We start from the raw sequence: 16,054 nt of genomic DNA on the forward strand, positions 1-16,054 counted from the left end.
TGGAAATGGGATTGGCACTGGGATCCCTCCTGGACCTCTGCATTCATTCTGGGGAGCTTTGGCTGCGCTCCCGGGCAGGATGGGGAGGGACCCCTGGGCAGGGCGGGACCCCCTTGGTTCACATTGATCCGGTGCAGCCATCCCGGTCCATATGGTCCAGTTTGTATGATCCCAGTCTCGGCTCCTAATCCCCACGGTCCCAGCCTGTGAAATCCCAGTCCACATGATCCCAGTCTGTACAATCCCAACCCATACAATCCCAGTCTACATGATGCCAGTCCACATGGTCCCAATCGGTGCAGTCCCAGTCTGTGGGATCCCAGTCCATATCATCCCAGTCTGTATGGTCCTGCATGGCACACACTCCAAGGACCTGGAATTCCAGTTCCCAGCCAGGAAAAGATGTTCCTGCCCTTGAAGGCAAAGCTCCTAAGAAGGGGCCGAAAGCCAAGTGGATCCTACAGTGACATTTCACTGCCAGCCTTCAGAACTTCACCCATGGCCGTTGTAGCTCCTGCACTGGGAATTAAATCAGGGCAGGGTCTTTGGTGGCAGCTGCCCTGGCTCAAGGGAGACACTGAGAGAGAAACAGAGCAGGCAAAGAGAGGCAGGAGAGAAAGGAGGACACAAACACAATCAGCTGAGAAGGTGGCACTAACTCTGAAAGTTTTATTTGCTATCAAATACATCCCACCCACCCAGCCCCACACAATCCCAATCCCATCACTCCAAATTGGGATTGCACTTCTCCCAATCTCCTTCACACCCCATCTCACTCTGGCAGCTGTGGAATGGAGTGAGTCTGGTGTGGGACTGAGTTTTTTAGGGTGGGAACAAGGCATTTTGATGTGGGATTGAGCCTGTATGAATTAAAATTCAGTTGTTTTCAGTGGGATTCACTTGTTTTGAGGTGACTCTCTTGGCTTTTGGAGTGCAAAGAGATGGAGAACACTGCACAAAATCCCCCCCCCAGACTACACAAATCCTTCAGAATATTCTCTCCAAACCATCAATTTCCCATTAAAAAAACTCTGAAATTGTGGGACTTTAGACATCTTTGATCAATTTTTTTCTTTAAACACTGTTTTGGCTGTTTTTAAGGGATGAAGATGAATCAGAAAAAAATGCCAAACAAAAGGACAAGCAGGCAGGAGTGTTCCCAACATGGATCACAGGGAATGTGAGTGACCAGGGTTGTGCCCAAAGTGCCTCCTCCAGTGGGGGATGGAGCTGCAGCAGCGCACGAAGCTCTTCCCGCACTCGGGGCACTCGCAGGGCTTCCCTTACCGGTGCCTCCGTTGGTGTCGGGTCAAGGTAGAGCTCCTGGAGAAGCTCTTCCCACACTGGGGACACTCATAGGGCCTCTCCCCTGTGTGGATGCGCCGGTGCCTGACAAGGGTGCAGTTGCGCTGGAATCCCTTCCCGCAGTCTGGGCAGCGGAAGGGCCTCTCCTCTGTGTGACTCCGATAGTGCCGGAGGAGATTGGAGCTGGACTGAAACCTCTTCCTGCATTTATCACACTCGTAGGGCCTCTCCCCTGTGTGGATGCGCCGGTGCTTCACAACGTCGGAGTTGTACTTGAATCCCTTCCCACAGTTGGGGCATTGGAAGGGCCTCTCCTCTGTGTGACTCTGATAGTGCTGGAGAAGATGGGACCTGGTCTGAAACCTCTTCCCACACTTGGAGCACTCATAGGGCCTCTCCCCCGTGTGGGTCCTCTGGTGCTTGATCAGGTTGGAGCTCTCTCTGAAGCTCTCCCCACACTGCCCACACTCGTAGGGCCTCTCCCCAGTGTGGGTCCTCTGGTGGCTGATCAGGTTGGAGCTCTGGCTGAAGCTCTTCCCACACTCCCCACACTCGTAGGGCCGTTCCCCAGTGTGGGTCCTCTGGTGCCTGATCAGCTCGGAGTTCCACCTGAAGCTCTTCCCACACTCCACGCATGTGTGGGGCTTCTCCCCATCATGGAGCTGCTCATGGAGCACCAGCTCCGAGCTCTGGCTCCATCTCCGGCCGCCTTCCCGGCCCAGGCTGGCTCTTTCCCCCTCACATCCCCGCCATCTGCGTTTGCAGCCCCTCCTCGTGCGGCATCTCCGGGCCTTTTCCTCCCCGTTGGCTTCCTGCGCCGTGGAGCCGCTCAAAACGGCCTCTGCCACCAGGTTCTGCCGCGGGCATTTGTCCTCCCTGCTCTCCATGCTCAGCTCCTGCTCTGGGCGAGGAAGGACAAGGACAGCATGGGATTTGCCTCCGTGCCACAGGCAAGGGCAACGAGATCCCCCCAGGGCTGTGCTGCAGCCGGGGGCCCTGCTGGGCTGGGAGATGGAGCAGCACAGAGGGGAAAGGGGCACTGACTTCCTCCTCACCTGCCTCAGTGTCCCAGAGCATCTTCCTCTTCCTCACAGCCTCACAGGGGTTGGCAATGTGAAATCCTGGTTTGGAGAAAACAAGGGATGAGCACCTGGAGTTTGAAGTTCCCCCCACCCAAGTCCATCTCTACAAGTCACCGGCCACCTGGGCTCCAGAAAACCCTCCCAAACACCAACATTCAGCCCTGAAAAAGCCTTCCAGGAGTTCCCCATCCCTGATCCCTTCCCTCTGGTGTTCAGGGGTTACCCCCTGTCCCAGCTGCTGGGGTCAAACTTGGATTGGGGGTCCCCCTTCTCCTGGGTGCCCGCCCTGCCCAGGCTGCTGGCAGTGCCAGCAATGCCAAAAGCTCCCCCCTCTTGGCTCTCCCCATTTCGGGATGCCGGTGCTGTTTGGGCTCCTGGGCTCCCTTCCCCCTCATTCTCTGCTCTGGGCTGCAGCGGCTCCAAGGAGTCCCCCCTGCCCCTCTCCAGGCTCTTGAGGCTCCCGCCAATGGCGGCGCTCCCCCCTCTCTGGCCTCCCCACTTTGGCCTCCTGGGGGACACAGGGCTCTGCTCCTCCAGGCTGCCTCTGCCGGCAGCCGCCACCGCCACCCCCCGATGTCCCCCCGAGGGGCCTTTTCCGCTCAGCCTTGGACTTCTTCATTCTCCAAACATCCCCCAAAAACCCAACCCAGGGACCCCCCGGGATATCCGGGCGGGGCTCCCCCTCCCCGCTCACCTGCGCCATGGGGGGGGCGATGATCCCACAGGTGGGGGCTGCGAATTCAGGCAGGGATCGAGACCGCGTGGCTCCCTGAGCTCAGCCTGGATCCGCCCTTGTCCCTCCTCTTCCTCTTCCTCCCGCTCCTCTCTGTTTTCCCCACCTCCTTCTCATCTTCTATCCCTCCCCTTCCATTCCTTCTCCTCCTCCTCCCCCCTAACCCCGCCTCCTCCTCCCCCTCCATCCCTGCCCTTCCCTCCCTCCTCCTCCTCCCCCAGCAGCAGCCACACCCTCGGTGCCCCGTTCCCGCAGCCCTCGCAGCCCGCGGCAGGAGCGGCCATGGAGCCGGGCCAGGTCGGCATGGGCAGCGCGGGGCTCTCGGCTGCTCCCAGCCGCTGCGGGCGGGGGGAACCCGGCCCGGGCCAAAGGAGAGGCAAACTGGGCAAACTGGGGGCTGCACATCCAAACTGGGCCTTGCTGGGGACCCTGCCTGGCCACAGCCAGCCCTTGGGGCTCCTCTCGGCACATCCGCCAGGGGGGAACGCACACAGGCCTGGGGGATCCCAGCAGTGGCAGCACTGCCAGGGACTGGGCTGCACTGGGATCGTACAGAGGGTGACTGGGATTATGCTGAGGGTGACTGGGAACAGCTGTGAACAACTGGGATCATGCCAGGAGCAACTGGGAGTGACGGGGTGCACGCTGGGAGTGACTGGAAACTGCTGGGCTTATACTGGGATGAACTGGGATCATGCTGGAGCTGACTGGGATCATTCTGGCAGTGAGTGCCACTACACTGAGGCTGACTGGGAGTGCTTGGGAGCAAATGGGATCATACTGGAAGGAACTGGAAAGATGCTGGAGGGAACTGGGCTACACTGGGAGATACTGGGGGTGACTGGAACAAAAGTGAGGGGAAAGAGAGCAACTGGAACCATGTGGAGCACAACTGGTTCATACTGGCAGGGACTGGGAGCACACTGGGGCCATATTTGGATCATACTGGGAGGGACTGGACTAATACTGGGAGGATCTGAGAGGGACAGGGAGCACACCCTGCACATCATCCCCCATACTGGGCCTGACTGTGAGCAACTGGGAGCACGCTGGCAGCAAATGGCATCATACTGGGACTGACTGGGCTGATCCAGGAAGCAACTGGAACCACGCTGGAGGCAGCTGGGAGAGACTGGAAGCAACTGGGATTATACTGGGACCCCACTGGGAGGGCTGGCATGTGACTGGGATCAAACTGGAGCTTACTGGGATCATATTTGGGGTTTAAAGGGAGTGACTGGGATCACACTTTGGGCTACTGGGAGCAGCTGAGGGAAACTGGGATGATGCTGCAAGCAAACTGGAGGAGCTGGGAAGGACTGGATGCATGCTGGAGGCAACTGGGATATACTGGGCATGACTGGGGGATCATACTGGGAGAACTGACACCTTACTGGGGCCACTGGCAGTGCCTGGGAATGACTGCAGACATGCTGGGGGCAACTGGGATATACTGGGAGTGTCTGGAACCATCCTGGGGGGACTGGAACCACACTGGGAACAACTGGGACCATGCTGGGGAGAACTGGGACCACGCTGGGGGCAACTGGGAGTGAGTGGGACCATGCTGGGAGGGACTGGGATCATCTGGGGAGGGACTGGGACTAGACCAGGGGCAACTGGGTCCAACTGGGACCATCCTCAGCAAGGCCCGCCTCCCCTGCGCCGTCCCAGCCAATCAGAGGCGAGCCGGAAGCGGCGCCCCCTTCCCCGCCGCCGCCGGGACCCCCCGGGCTCGGGACAGGAGCGGGAGGGGCCTGAGAGGGGATCGGGGGGGCGGGGGAGGGTCCGGGGGGGTCAGGGGGGGCTTTGGGGAGGGGTCCGGGGGTTTGGGGGGGTCTGGGGAGGGGTCCTGGGGCACTGTGGGGGGACCTGGGGGGTGCGGATGGGTCCTAAGAGGGGTCTCGAGGAGGGGTCGTGAGATATGAGACACTCATGCCACAATGTAAGCTGTAAGCGAAAGGAATTTTAAGAGCTGTTTTGGTTATTTCAGAGAAAGTTTAAAAGGGAGAAGCTGCTGTGTGATGTTATGATCGATTTTTGGTGCCAGAGTCCAAGGAGTTTAGGGCTGGAAATCCCAGCCCCACTGGATCCAAATGAGGAAATCCCCTGGCCCTGTCCTACCAAGGTGTCACGTTGGTGAAATTAAAAGGCAAAACACGGTCCATAAGACAGAAAGGAAAGTGGTACTGCCTCAAGAAAACCTCTTAAGCAAGTCTGGCTGCACTTTTTATTCAAGAGAAAAGCAAAGTTCAGGAGAAAATGAAAAGTGTTTTGCATGGCTGATCAAAGACATCTGGAAGATTTAGAAGAAAGCCCAGCAAGCTGCTGCAATTGATAAAAAAAGATTAGTGCAGAGCAATTTTCTTGGAGATTGCCAGGAAAGAGCAGAATAGCAGAGAGCAGAGAAAGGGATCCACCCTGAGGTGTCTTGTCCATATCCATGACTGACTCCAACAAATCCAAGAATATCCTGAGCTGGAAGGGACTCACAGGGATCATGAGTCTGACTCATGGCCCTGCGCAGGACATCCCACCGCAGGTCTGAGAGCCTTGTCCAAACATTCCTTGAATTCACAGGGGCTGGGACCATTCCCTGGGGAGTCTGTTCCAGTGTCCAGCACCCTCTGGTCCAAATCTGATGAAAACTGCACCAGGACAGAGTCCAAACCCAAAGACTAAGGAAAGTCAGGAGACCCCTTGGTCTGAATGCACTGAATGTCCCAGCACCAGACCCATGATTCAGAATGGGCAGTCATCAATGCAAGATTAACTAATTGTGGGAGTCAGAAGTAAGTTGAAGTGATATAAATTGAGGTTTTTGGCCTCACTGAAAGGTGCAATGGCCACAAGCTTTCAACGGAGGACTCACAGGAAGAAATGTTAGATTTCCTAAAAGGCCAGTTGAGGTTTTGGAGGATGGAGCCCACCAAGACCTCCAGAAGTAGGAGAGGGGCTGAAAGGATGAAGTCAGCAGGGACAGAAATGGCAGAAAAGCCACACTTGCCAAGGAAATTCCAGAAGCAGAGATGGCAACAGCAGCACTGGCTCCAGCTTCCTCAGCTTCTTCTTTAAGGTGGGAAGGGAGGAAAAGGGGGGGAAGATCTTCTTAGAAGGGAAGGCTTGGCACTGATGTGGCTGTGGACTCCTCGCCTGAAACTCCCTGAAACTGTGACACTGGCTCAAACCACGGCATTTTTTAAAAGCTAATTTTCTTGAGAGCAAAATTTTGAGTCTTGAAAGTGATCTCAGGCTTCACACCTTATCTGAGAAAAGTTTTTAAATAAACACTGAAATTCTCAGTGACATGACTCCAAGAACGGAGATACAAGGGTAGGCATTGAGAACTCCTTGATTCCCCTGGATCCTAATGCATCTTAGGATCAGCTTAATAAAGGAGGAATGGATTTAGGTGCTGTCTCAAGTCCAACATTCATTAATATTTGTGGGTGTGGATGTTGTGGCTGCCCCATCCCTGGAAATGTTCCATGCCAGGCTGGATGGGCTTGGAGCAATCTGGGATGCTGGAAGGTGTCCTGTGGCAGGGGGTGGGACTGGATGAGCTTTAAGATCCTTTCCAGCCTGAACCATTTGGGGATTCTGTGATTCCATGAACACGTCCACACCCAGCCTTACTCCAAACGTGTCAAGCAGGGACGGGGGGTTGGCAGTCCCCAGACAACAGTGGGCAGGAGGAGAAGAAGCTGGCACGGATTAACTGAGCTGCTCTCCACAGAAAGAGCAGCAAGGGGGATTCTCAGCCAGGACCAGCCCCAGAGGGACCCGGGCTCCTCCCTGGATGTGAGGGGGAATGCAAACAAGAGGCGTCACACATTCCTCTGTGCATCCCTCACCTGCAGCTGGCCTGAGGAGGTGGCCAGCTCACGGCCAAAGGGAAGGGTGTGTTTGTGCAGCATCCCGGCTTCCATGTGGGCCAAAGCAGAGCCAAACTCCCGTTTGATTAATGAGCCCTTGGATCCAGCTCCCTGCCTCCCTCCGCGTGCAAGGAGCACAATCCCAGCAGCACGCACTGCTGGCCTTCAAGGGCTGGCTGAGGCAGCTCCTGATAGCGCTGTTTATTCAGCTTCCCCAAGGAAACAGTGTGGATTTTATTAAATGATCCCATCAGTGTTTCTCCATGCTGTCAGTGCAGACTCCAAAGGATGATTCCTGTTGGCTCGTAGGTCTTTGTCCGCGCACCGAGAGCGGCAGCCAAGGACAAAGCGTTGCGGGACGGGGCGGTGGGAGCCCTGCTGCTCCGGCTGCGCGGCCCTGCCGGGCTCTGAGCCCCCCGTGCCACATGCCAGGCCACAAAGGGGACAGCTGGCCCGCCAAGGACAGTGACACGAGGCACAGGGACACCTGGGACTGCCCTTGGTGCTGTCACACTCCCGCACGGATGGCTTCAAGGGAGAGAGGCACAGCCCATGGAGACCCAGCCACAGGCAAGGTTTTTATGCTATTTGAAGTGGCACGGATCCTTTTATCCCAGAAAAACGGCACCTGTTTGTCACCTGCTGGTTCTTAGCCCTAAGAATTACATTGATACTGCCAGGCCAGTTTTCTGCCTATTTTTGTCATTTTTCCACCCCATCATTCCCTGATGTTATTCCCCAAACCAATTTTGCCTGTTTTGTATGCACGCTGGTTTTCACCTCAGGAGTGAAGCAAATAATCCACTCAGTGAAGAAAACACAGCTATGAAGTGGAGGACTGTCCCCTTTGGGACACAAAAGCCACAGCCACCCACACTTGGACAAAGCAAGCTGTGGCAAGGCCAGGAGTGACTGTGCAGTCAGTATGGATGGAGCCAGGAGTACATTCCCCAGGGAATCCTTCACATGGGCTTGGAGAGGTGTCCAAAATGCAAAGCCCATGCTTTTCAGAGTACTCCTCTGTGTTGCTCTGAGTTTGTGCTGAGGTTGTGGGAATGAGCCAATCCTGGGATGTATCTTCCCATACTGAAAAAAATCCAAGGTTTTTGCTGGCAGGCACCACCTTTGTGTGTGTGTGTGTCCAAGGGCTTTGCTCTCAAAGCTCACCCTGAAGATCCACCAGATGCCTTGGTCACTTGCTCTCTCTGCCAAATGAGCAGAGGGCTCATGCCCTGGGTGAGGGGGGTCACAAAAACACATCCAGCAACTCCATGGCCCTGTGAGCTGCTGAAAAATCAGACCAGAAGCTCTGGAGCTGCTTTTCATGCACATGGCATGGCTGAGTGAGCCTGCTCCTCACCCTCCTGTTTAAACACAACCTCTGCCCTCAGCTGCAGCGAGAGTGTTTCACCCTGTGCGAGTCTCCCAGGGAAGATCTTCCTCTTTGGGAAACTGCAGGTGGAGTGGATGCTTTGAAGAGCTTCAAACCTCCCGTCTCTCACCCATGGAAGGTCACTGTGATCACTGTAAAACAGAGCTTTCAAGTGTTTGGAGCCTAGCCTGTGACTTCCCCACTGTTTTTGTCAGCACCTGCACACCCCAAATGTTTCTATGCCTAAAACAGCACTACTGAGAGCTCAGAGTGATGTTGTAGAGAGGATTTGGGGGGAGCCTGTGCAGGATAGCAAAAGTGCAGCTCAGTTTCTGGCATATTTTTGGTTAAAAATCATCACATGCTGAAAGCAAAAGTCAGAATTGAACCAAACAAAAATGCATTTATCATCCACAAGTCTAAGATCCTGCAGAATCAAGAAGCTTTCCTTGCCCAGCTTTGGAAAGATCACTTCTCTGGCCTAAACCCTTCTTATGCTTCTTGTTTCTTCTTTATTTACTATTTTTTTTTTTTATTCTTCTTAGGTCTTCAGTTTATTAAGGCATCGTCTAGCCATCCATTGCACTGCAACAAACCTTGGACCAAGCTCCAGGAGCTTGTGGCAATGGCCAGAGCAGCTCTCCAGGGACTGGCTCACAAGGGCTGGGGCAGGGTGACAGTGTGTCCCCTTGCAGAGGACAGGCACCAGCACACAGCTGCTCTCCTTCCCTCCGTGCCGGCCACTCAGTGGGTGAAGTGTTTCTTCTTCTGGCTGCAGAGAATGAGGCTCCAAAATCTGGCAGCAGTAACAAGGAAATGGAACAGCCTTGCCTTTCTTCAGGGTGAGGGCTGCTGTGTCTGGATTTCAGCAGCTCTCAAAAGACCACCAAGCCAGCCCATTTCCTGCCACTCCAGTGGGAAAGGGTGGCATGAAAGCCCAAGTCTCAGGTGTCCCCATGGACATGCCTAAGCAGAGACAAATCACAGAATCCCAGAAGGGTTTGGGTGGGAAGGGACACTAAAGATCATTCATTCCACCGCCTTCCACTATCCTATTGCTCCAAGCTCCTTCCAGCCTGGCCTTGGACATTCCCAGGGATCCGGGGCAGCCACAGCTTCTCTGGGCAGCCTCTTCCAAGAGCTGCATCCAAAAAAGTCACAGAGGCGTCTGCGTGCACTTTGCAGGTGAATCCCTCACTGGGGCAAGGAGATGAGCTCAAGCTCTGAGTCTTGCAGGGAAATGTTTCCCCTAAGCCAGCATAAAGACTGACTATGTTACTACAGGCTGGAGAACCCCCTGAAATAGTGACAGACAGCTGAAGGGAAGAATATATTGGGAAGGGAATCATCCGGCCGGCTGGGAAACGCAGGGCTCTGAAAGGGGATGGGGCGGCACAGGAAGAACATTCCTTTCTCACTCCAAGCGCCTGCAGCCGCTCGGGAAGCATCGGCCGGGGCCGCCCGCTCGCAGCCCGGGGCCGGCAGCGCTGCTCCTGCCGCGGGCAGATGCTGCTCTGGGCGGCCGCAGGCTCATCCCGGACCAGCAGCATGGATGGAGAGCGATGAGGTGCCCGGCAAGAGGCAGCCTGAGCCCCAGATGCTGCGGGGGGCTGGCGATCGCCGCCTGTGCCGGGTGCGGGCGGCCGCGGGCGGCGGGGTCACCCTGCCCTGTGGCCACCGCTGGGCTGCGCGCATGGAGAAAGAGGGAGAGGGCAGCGCGGGGCTGCAGGGCTGTGCTTTGCAATTCCGCGCCGTGCTCGCTTCTCTCTGCCCTCGGAAGATGGGGGGAACTGCAGTTGCTTCGTGCTTTCAGCTCAAACGGGGCTTTACAGCCCCTTCCCCACCTTGCCGAGGGGCACAGAGGAGTGGATCAGCCTCAGAGCAGGGCTCCTTTCCAGCACCCTGCTGCTCATCTCCTTGTCTCTGCATCTGCTTGGCCACACTGTTTCATTAATTTGTCTGTTCTTCCACAAATTTCTGAATTATTGTCAAAACCAGGGCTTGTGGATACATGGAAGTGAAGAATGAAACCCCTCTCCTGCGTCTCAGACTGACAAAGCCATACTTGGGATGTCAAGGCCAACCCAAATGACCAGATGAGAGTAGGAACTGCTGAGGCAGCCCCTGGCTCCCCCTTAAGCAGCACAACCCCCTACACTGTGTCATGGTTTGACACTGGCACAATGCCAGTGCCCCCATGAGAATACCCTCTCCCTGGTTTCTGCTGTGAGATGGGACCAGGAATAAGCACAGCAGGCTCCCACTTAGTAAAGAAAAAAAAAATTATTAACTAAACTACAAGGGAAAGGAAAAAAAGAAAAAAAAAAAGAAGAAACACACAAGGAAAATGAAAACTTCACAAATACATCTCCTCCTCCTCCCCACCAAATTCCCAACACAATACATCCCCCAAATCATCGACTCTCAGTCTGGCACCACCATGCAGAATACTCAATCCTCAGTTCATCAAGAGGAGAAGGAGTCCTTCTTGTGCCAATGGGGACCTCTTCCTTTCATGTCCAGCGCTCTCACCACTGAACATGGACCAGAGCTGCTCCTAGGGTTGTCTTTTTAAGGATGCTCTGTCCCGATCCAAAAAGGGCACAGTCTCTCCTTTGGGACACCTGTCCCCCCCATATTTCACCCCCTGGGGCCGAGGGGTACCAACACTGAACCCTCTTGGTCCTGAGGCATTGCCTCCCCCTGGATGCAGTCTCTGTGTCACAAGGAACATGGTTCTGTCCATGGCTGTACAAAAAGAGTCCAGCAAAAGCCACTCCATCATCTCTTCCCACTAGGATTCTTCTCTACTCTTCCAACATCTCTCACTTGCCCAGACCTCTCTCACACTTGCCCATTTTTCCTTCATCTTCCATTCTATCTCTCTTCTAGGAGAGGTCAATGTTCTGTAAATTTCTCATTCTCCGAAAAGGGGTTAAAAGCTCCTACAAGCGGCCGGCTGCACCCCCCCCTTCTTCTCCGTCCCAGCCGTGCTGCCGGCACAGGCCCATGTTTATCAAGGTTCAAGGTCACAGTCCCAGGCACCGTCTCTCTCTCTCTCTCTCTGTCTCCCGGGGGGCTGCCCGATGGCTCCCGGTGTCTCTCTCTCTCTCTTCCACCCTTCCAGCCCCGGGCTCAGGCCTACCTCTCCCGGCCACATGGCTTTTCCCCTCCGCCCGCCCAGCCAGCACCTGGGCTGGGGCAGAGACCCGAACTCTTTCCCGCCGGAAACCCAAGAGAACTTCCCCCGCGAGTGCTCTGCTTTTAACCCCTGTGTTCTCAGAGATGTGTCCAATGCCCAGGAGGCCACATTAGGTGCCAATATTAAAATCAGAACATCCATTGGCCTAACCACAGCATCCCAGAAAACATATTTCCTGTCAAAGCACCACACACGGGGAGGAAAGTTGAAGTGGAGGAAAGTTTAGTGTTTTAGAGTTCAAGATCTAGAGAAAATCAAAGTAGTTCCAATGGTAAACAAGAAGTTTAGGATGCAGTGCTGGAGGTTTGTGTGTCATAACACGATTGGCTAAGGAAGCTTACAGCTTACACTGTGGCATGATGTGGGAACGCAGGAAATTCCTCTGGCTGCCCTGGAGGACTCGAGCCCATGCCCAGGGCACTCAGAGACCCTGGCACAGAGCCCAAGACCCCTGTGCCTTTGATTTAGCCCTTGGAAAAATCAATTACCAACCTTGTAGGAAGAATGACAAGCTGCCAAAGTTTCAGTAGAATGATAGTGAATTTATCACAGGGTGAAAAATAGATTTTTGGGGTTTCTAGAATGGGGCTTCAGGGGGTGAGAGGGAGGAATCTGGGCTTGTCCAGCCTTGCTCCTTCTTTTTCTTCTTCTTCTTGGCCTCCATCTTCTGCTGTTATGGTGGCACTTTTAGATTGGTTTAGAGTAGAAGCTCACTGTCTAGGTGATAGGTATTGGAAAGTCATTGTAAATATTGTACAGGTAGTTTTTAGGGTTAAAAGATAACACTGCCCTGGGGCAGGAGAAAGAATTTTATAGATAAGATCCAAGAAACAACCTTGAGAGCCAGAAATGAAGAGCTCTGACTCCTTCTTCGAGCGCCGGGCTGGGAAAAGAGACTTTGGAACTTATCTCGGGCTCACTCTGACCAGCGAGAGACCCCGAGAGCATGAGTCCGTAAGACGAAATACTGAAGGATTGGCTCCAAAACATAAATATCCTTGTTGGTTGTGTCTTCTTGACCAAGAAATCCTTCAAAGCTCTTGTAACTACAAGTCTTGTGGCCCTGTGAGCCATGCGGTGCAGATGGGAGCCCAACTCACCCTTCCTGTCTATGTAGAAGAGAAGAAAAAGCAATGGCATCATCTAAAAAACTCAGAGGTCCGCTCTCTAGCTCCTTCCAAACTCCTTCAAATCGGCCAAAGTGCAATTTAGCTACAAATAGATGAGAAGGACTCTTAGTGCTGGCTCTTGGACTCCAGAGCAGCTGCTTTAGAATCTTTCACAGAACCCTGTGCAGTTCTGTGGTGCCAGAAATGGATCATTTGAAGAAACTTTCCCAACTGACTTGCATGGAGGTTTGTTTGAAGGGTATTTGAGGAGAAAGGCTCCCGGCAGAGCTCTGGGCTTTGGCCTAGCTGTGTCCCCTGCTGATTGTCAAGTGTGCCATCAGCTGCAGGGCTTTCTGGACTAAAACTATCATCAAGTCCCTGGGACTTGCTCTTTTTGGCCTCTAAAAGCTGGACCCACTTTTGGGGCAAAATTGGAGACCTCATCTCTGGGTGGATGGAGCAGCTAGGATTTTCCCAGTTGCTGGCAATGGTTCTCCAGGCCCTGGGTGTAAAACGGGGCTGCCCAGCAAGTGCGGATCTGCAAGATGATAAACAATTGTCTTGCTTTGAAAAGAGAGGTGTCTGCTAAGGAAGGCAGAAGCCTTCTTTGAAATGGAAAATGTCAATCCCCTCCCTTCAAATGATTCTCATTTAGAAATTCAAATGCTCTCGGGGAAAGATATGGGGATAGGACTGAGCCCGCAGAGCCAGGCAGCGTTTGCTGATGCTTTGAGCCCTTCCTAAAGATCCTGTGCGGGCTGTCTCAGACCCCTGGGGCCAGGGATTCCTTCCAAGCTGGGCCACTTTGGCTGGGCCGGGGGCGGCCCCGGGGCAGAAGGCAGTGTGTGCAAGGGCCCTGGGTGGCACGCTGCAGCACGGTCACCGTGCCATGGAACGGAAGCCGGTGTCCAAGGCCCCTTTGTGACACATGGGAAATAGAAGCTTGCCCGGCTGCTGGCAACACGCAACGGGGCACAAGGGGACAGAGCGGTGCCGTGAGGAGCCCCCGCACAGCGCACTCGCTCCCGTCTGACCCGGAGCTTCTCCGCGGCGCTGTTCCTGCAGCTGAGCTCGAGGCCAGAGCACAGCACTCGCTGACCCGTGGCCTTCCTGAGGCTTCTATTCTGCAACTGCCCTCAAGGGCAGAGTGTGGGACTTGGTGCCCCGGAGCTTTCCCAAGGCATCTCTCCTGCAAGTAGCTCCGGGGACAGCCATGGAGCAGAGACCCCCGAGAGTGCCGAAGCTGGCCTGGGTGGAGGAGGAGGAGGAGGAAGAAGAAGGCCCTGGAGCTGCCCCAGCACAGGAGACAGAAGAGGTGGTGCCGTTCCATCCACCGCAGGAGGGTGAGTGGCAGAGCTGGGCTGCCACAGGGCTGGAGCCTGCAGCCAACTTGGGCCCATGCCATGCCATGCCATGCCATGCCATGCCATGCCATCCCCTGGGGAAATGCCCATGGACAGGAGGGAAGAGAGGCCGGGCAGACACCCCGCAGTGGCCGTGCTCCATCCCCTGGGGCATCCCGGGGCTCTCCCTGCCTGGGCAGCGCAGGGCTGGGCTCTGTTCTCGGCCTCTCCCCCAGCCCCTCAGCTCTGGCTGCGCTCGCTCTTTGCCAGATGCAGCCCTGGAGCGCACACAAGAGCAGGGATCCAGCCGTGGCCGCTTCCGCAGAACAGCGCAGGTACCTGCAGCCACCCCCACCTGGGCTGGGCCTGCTGTCCCTGCTCAGCCCAGCACCGTGTGTGCAGCACTCCATGCAACATCCCCGGCCTCTTGCCCTTCTCCTACAGCTCGTCTGCGACTTTATCCGGAGCATTGGGCAGGAAGAGACCAGCACCATGGGCACAGGGCTCAGAGCTCACTCAGAGCTCCTCAGTCATGAGACCAGTGCCGCCCTGCTGCATTTGCTCCTGGAGAAGGCTGTTGCCAGGCCAGAACAAGTGAGCAGCCTGGGGCCAGGCTTCAATTCCCCCATGAGTCCCGTGGCTTCCCCAGCCACGCCTGCTGGTCCCTGGGAGCCTTTGAGGCCATGGCAGTGCGCTGGCAAGGGAAGCACTTCTCTGGGGACCCTGGGGACACCGCTCCCTCTGGCAGCTTTCCAAGTCTCCCCGTGCCTTCTCCAGGTGCCCGCCATGGTGAGGTCCATTCACCGATGGCTCCTGGCCAATGATTCTGCCCAGCACAGGCTGGACAAGGCCCTGCTGAATCTCACCAGAGCACACCCGGGTGAGGCAGTGGTGACGCTCCTGCGTGCGGCCCCGTCCTGTGACAGGTATGGGGCCCACCTGCCCAGAGGGCTCAGGCCTCCCCAGCCCATCACCCTGTACCGCCTGGCCCAGGTGTCTGAGCAACAGAGAGTTCCAGGGCCCTCTGGCTGCTGCCTTTCCCAGCCCTGGCACGTCAGCCCCCGAGCCTGCTGCCATGCTCCCTTGCCGTCCTTCAGGGGCCTGTCCCCACAGGGCTGGGCTGCCTGGCTGCTGCTGGCCAGGCCCAGTGGGCAGAGGCAGAGCCGGCGGTCAGCCCAGGCCCCTAGGGATGCCCAGGCCACGGTGCTGTGTCTGAGACCCCCCTGACACAGAGCTCTAACCCCTCAGACCTGCCATCTCCATGTGGAAGACCATCATGTGCTCGTCCAGGACTGCAGAGCCAGTGCTGCTGATCCTCCTGGATGTGCTGGGCAGCTGGCCAGAGCGCAGCACGTGCACCTCCGATGGGGACAAAACGGGTGTCTTTGGCCTGGCTGTGAGTTTCTGCAAGTGGCCTTTGCTGGCCCCAAGGCCGCCTCTCCATCCTCCTTCCCCCACTGCATCTCCCTGCCTCAGGTGCTGGCCTGAAACCTGGCCCAGGAGCAGCCTCAGGCCCACCAGGCCCCGTGCTCCCCCTGCCAAGGTCTCTGCGCGCCTCTCCCTGCCCTGCTCGGGCCCTGCCCCAGGGACACCTGGGCACTGAGCACTGTCTTGCGGGGCTTTGTCCCTTGCAGGCAACCGTGGTGATGTGGAAGATGCTCCAGGAGCCCCATGTGCCACGTGTAGTGACGTCGTATTTCCCCCAGCTATTTGTGCATCTGCTCTTCCAAGTGTTCTTCAGCACAGAAGAGATGCCAGAAGAGGTCGATGCCTTCTGGAAGGAATGCCTGCAAGAGCACGGCCTTGCCACCAGCCCCAACAGGTGCTCCATGCCAGTCCTCCTGTCCCTGCCACGTGGCCTGCCAAGGAGCCAGTGCTGCCAGGGTGACCTGGCCTTTGCTGTGCACACAGGTTTGCAGTGCAGACCCTGAAGTCCCTGCTCTGCCGAAAGCAGTACAAGGAGGTGGTGGTGTCAGTGGAACGCAAGCGTGGCTGGGACACGCTGCTCTGTGCTGACACCCGCCACTATGCCG

At 56.0% G+C, this 16,054-nt stretch overlaps 2 protein-coding genes across 2 annotated transcripts in view; one reads left to right on the plus strand and one right to left on the minus strand.

Moving 5' to 3' along the window:
• The window catches only part of LOC143696053 (uncharacterized), a 1,205,294-nt gene that overhangs the window by 884,863 nt on the left and 304,377 nt on the right, over positions 1-16,054 (plus strand). The window lies entirely within an intron of this gene.
• The window catches only part of LOC143696057 (uncharacterized), a 244,020-nt gene continuing 228,610 nt past the window's right edge, over positions 645-16,054 (minus strand). Inside the window, exon 5 of the mRNA XM_077191263.1 lies at positions 645-2,014. Coding sequence (XP_077047378.1) covers positions 1,284-2,014 — 731 coding nt within the window. The 3' untranslated portion in view covers positions 645-1,283. The remainder of the gene's footprint in view (positions 2,015-16,054) is intronic.

This window comes from Agelaius phoeniceus, chromosome 28 (genome assembly GCF_051311805.1).
Source record: "Agelaius phoeniceus isolate bAgePho1 chromosome 28, bAgePho1.hap1, whole genome shotgun sequence".
NCBI lineage: Eukaryota > Metazoa > Chordata > Aves > Passeriformes > Icteridae > Agelaius > Agelaius phoeniceus.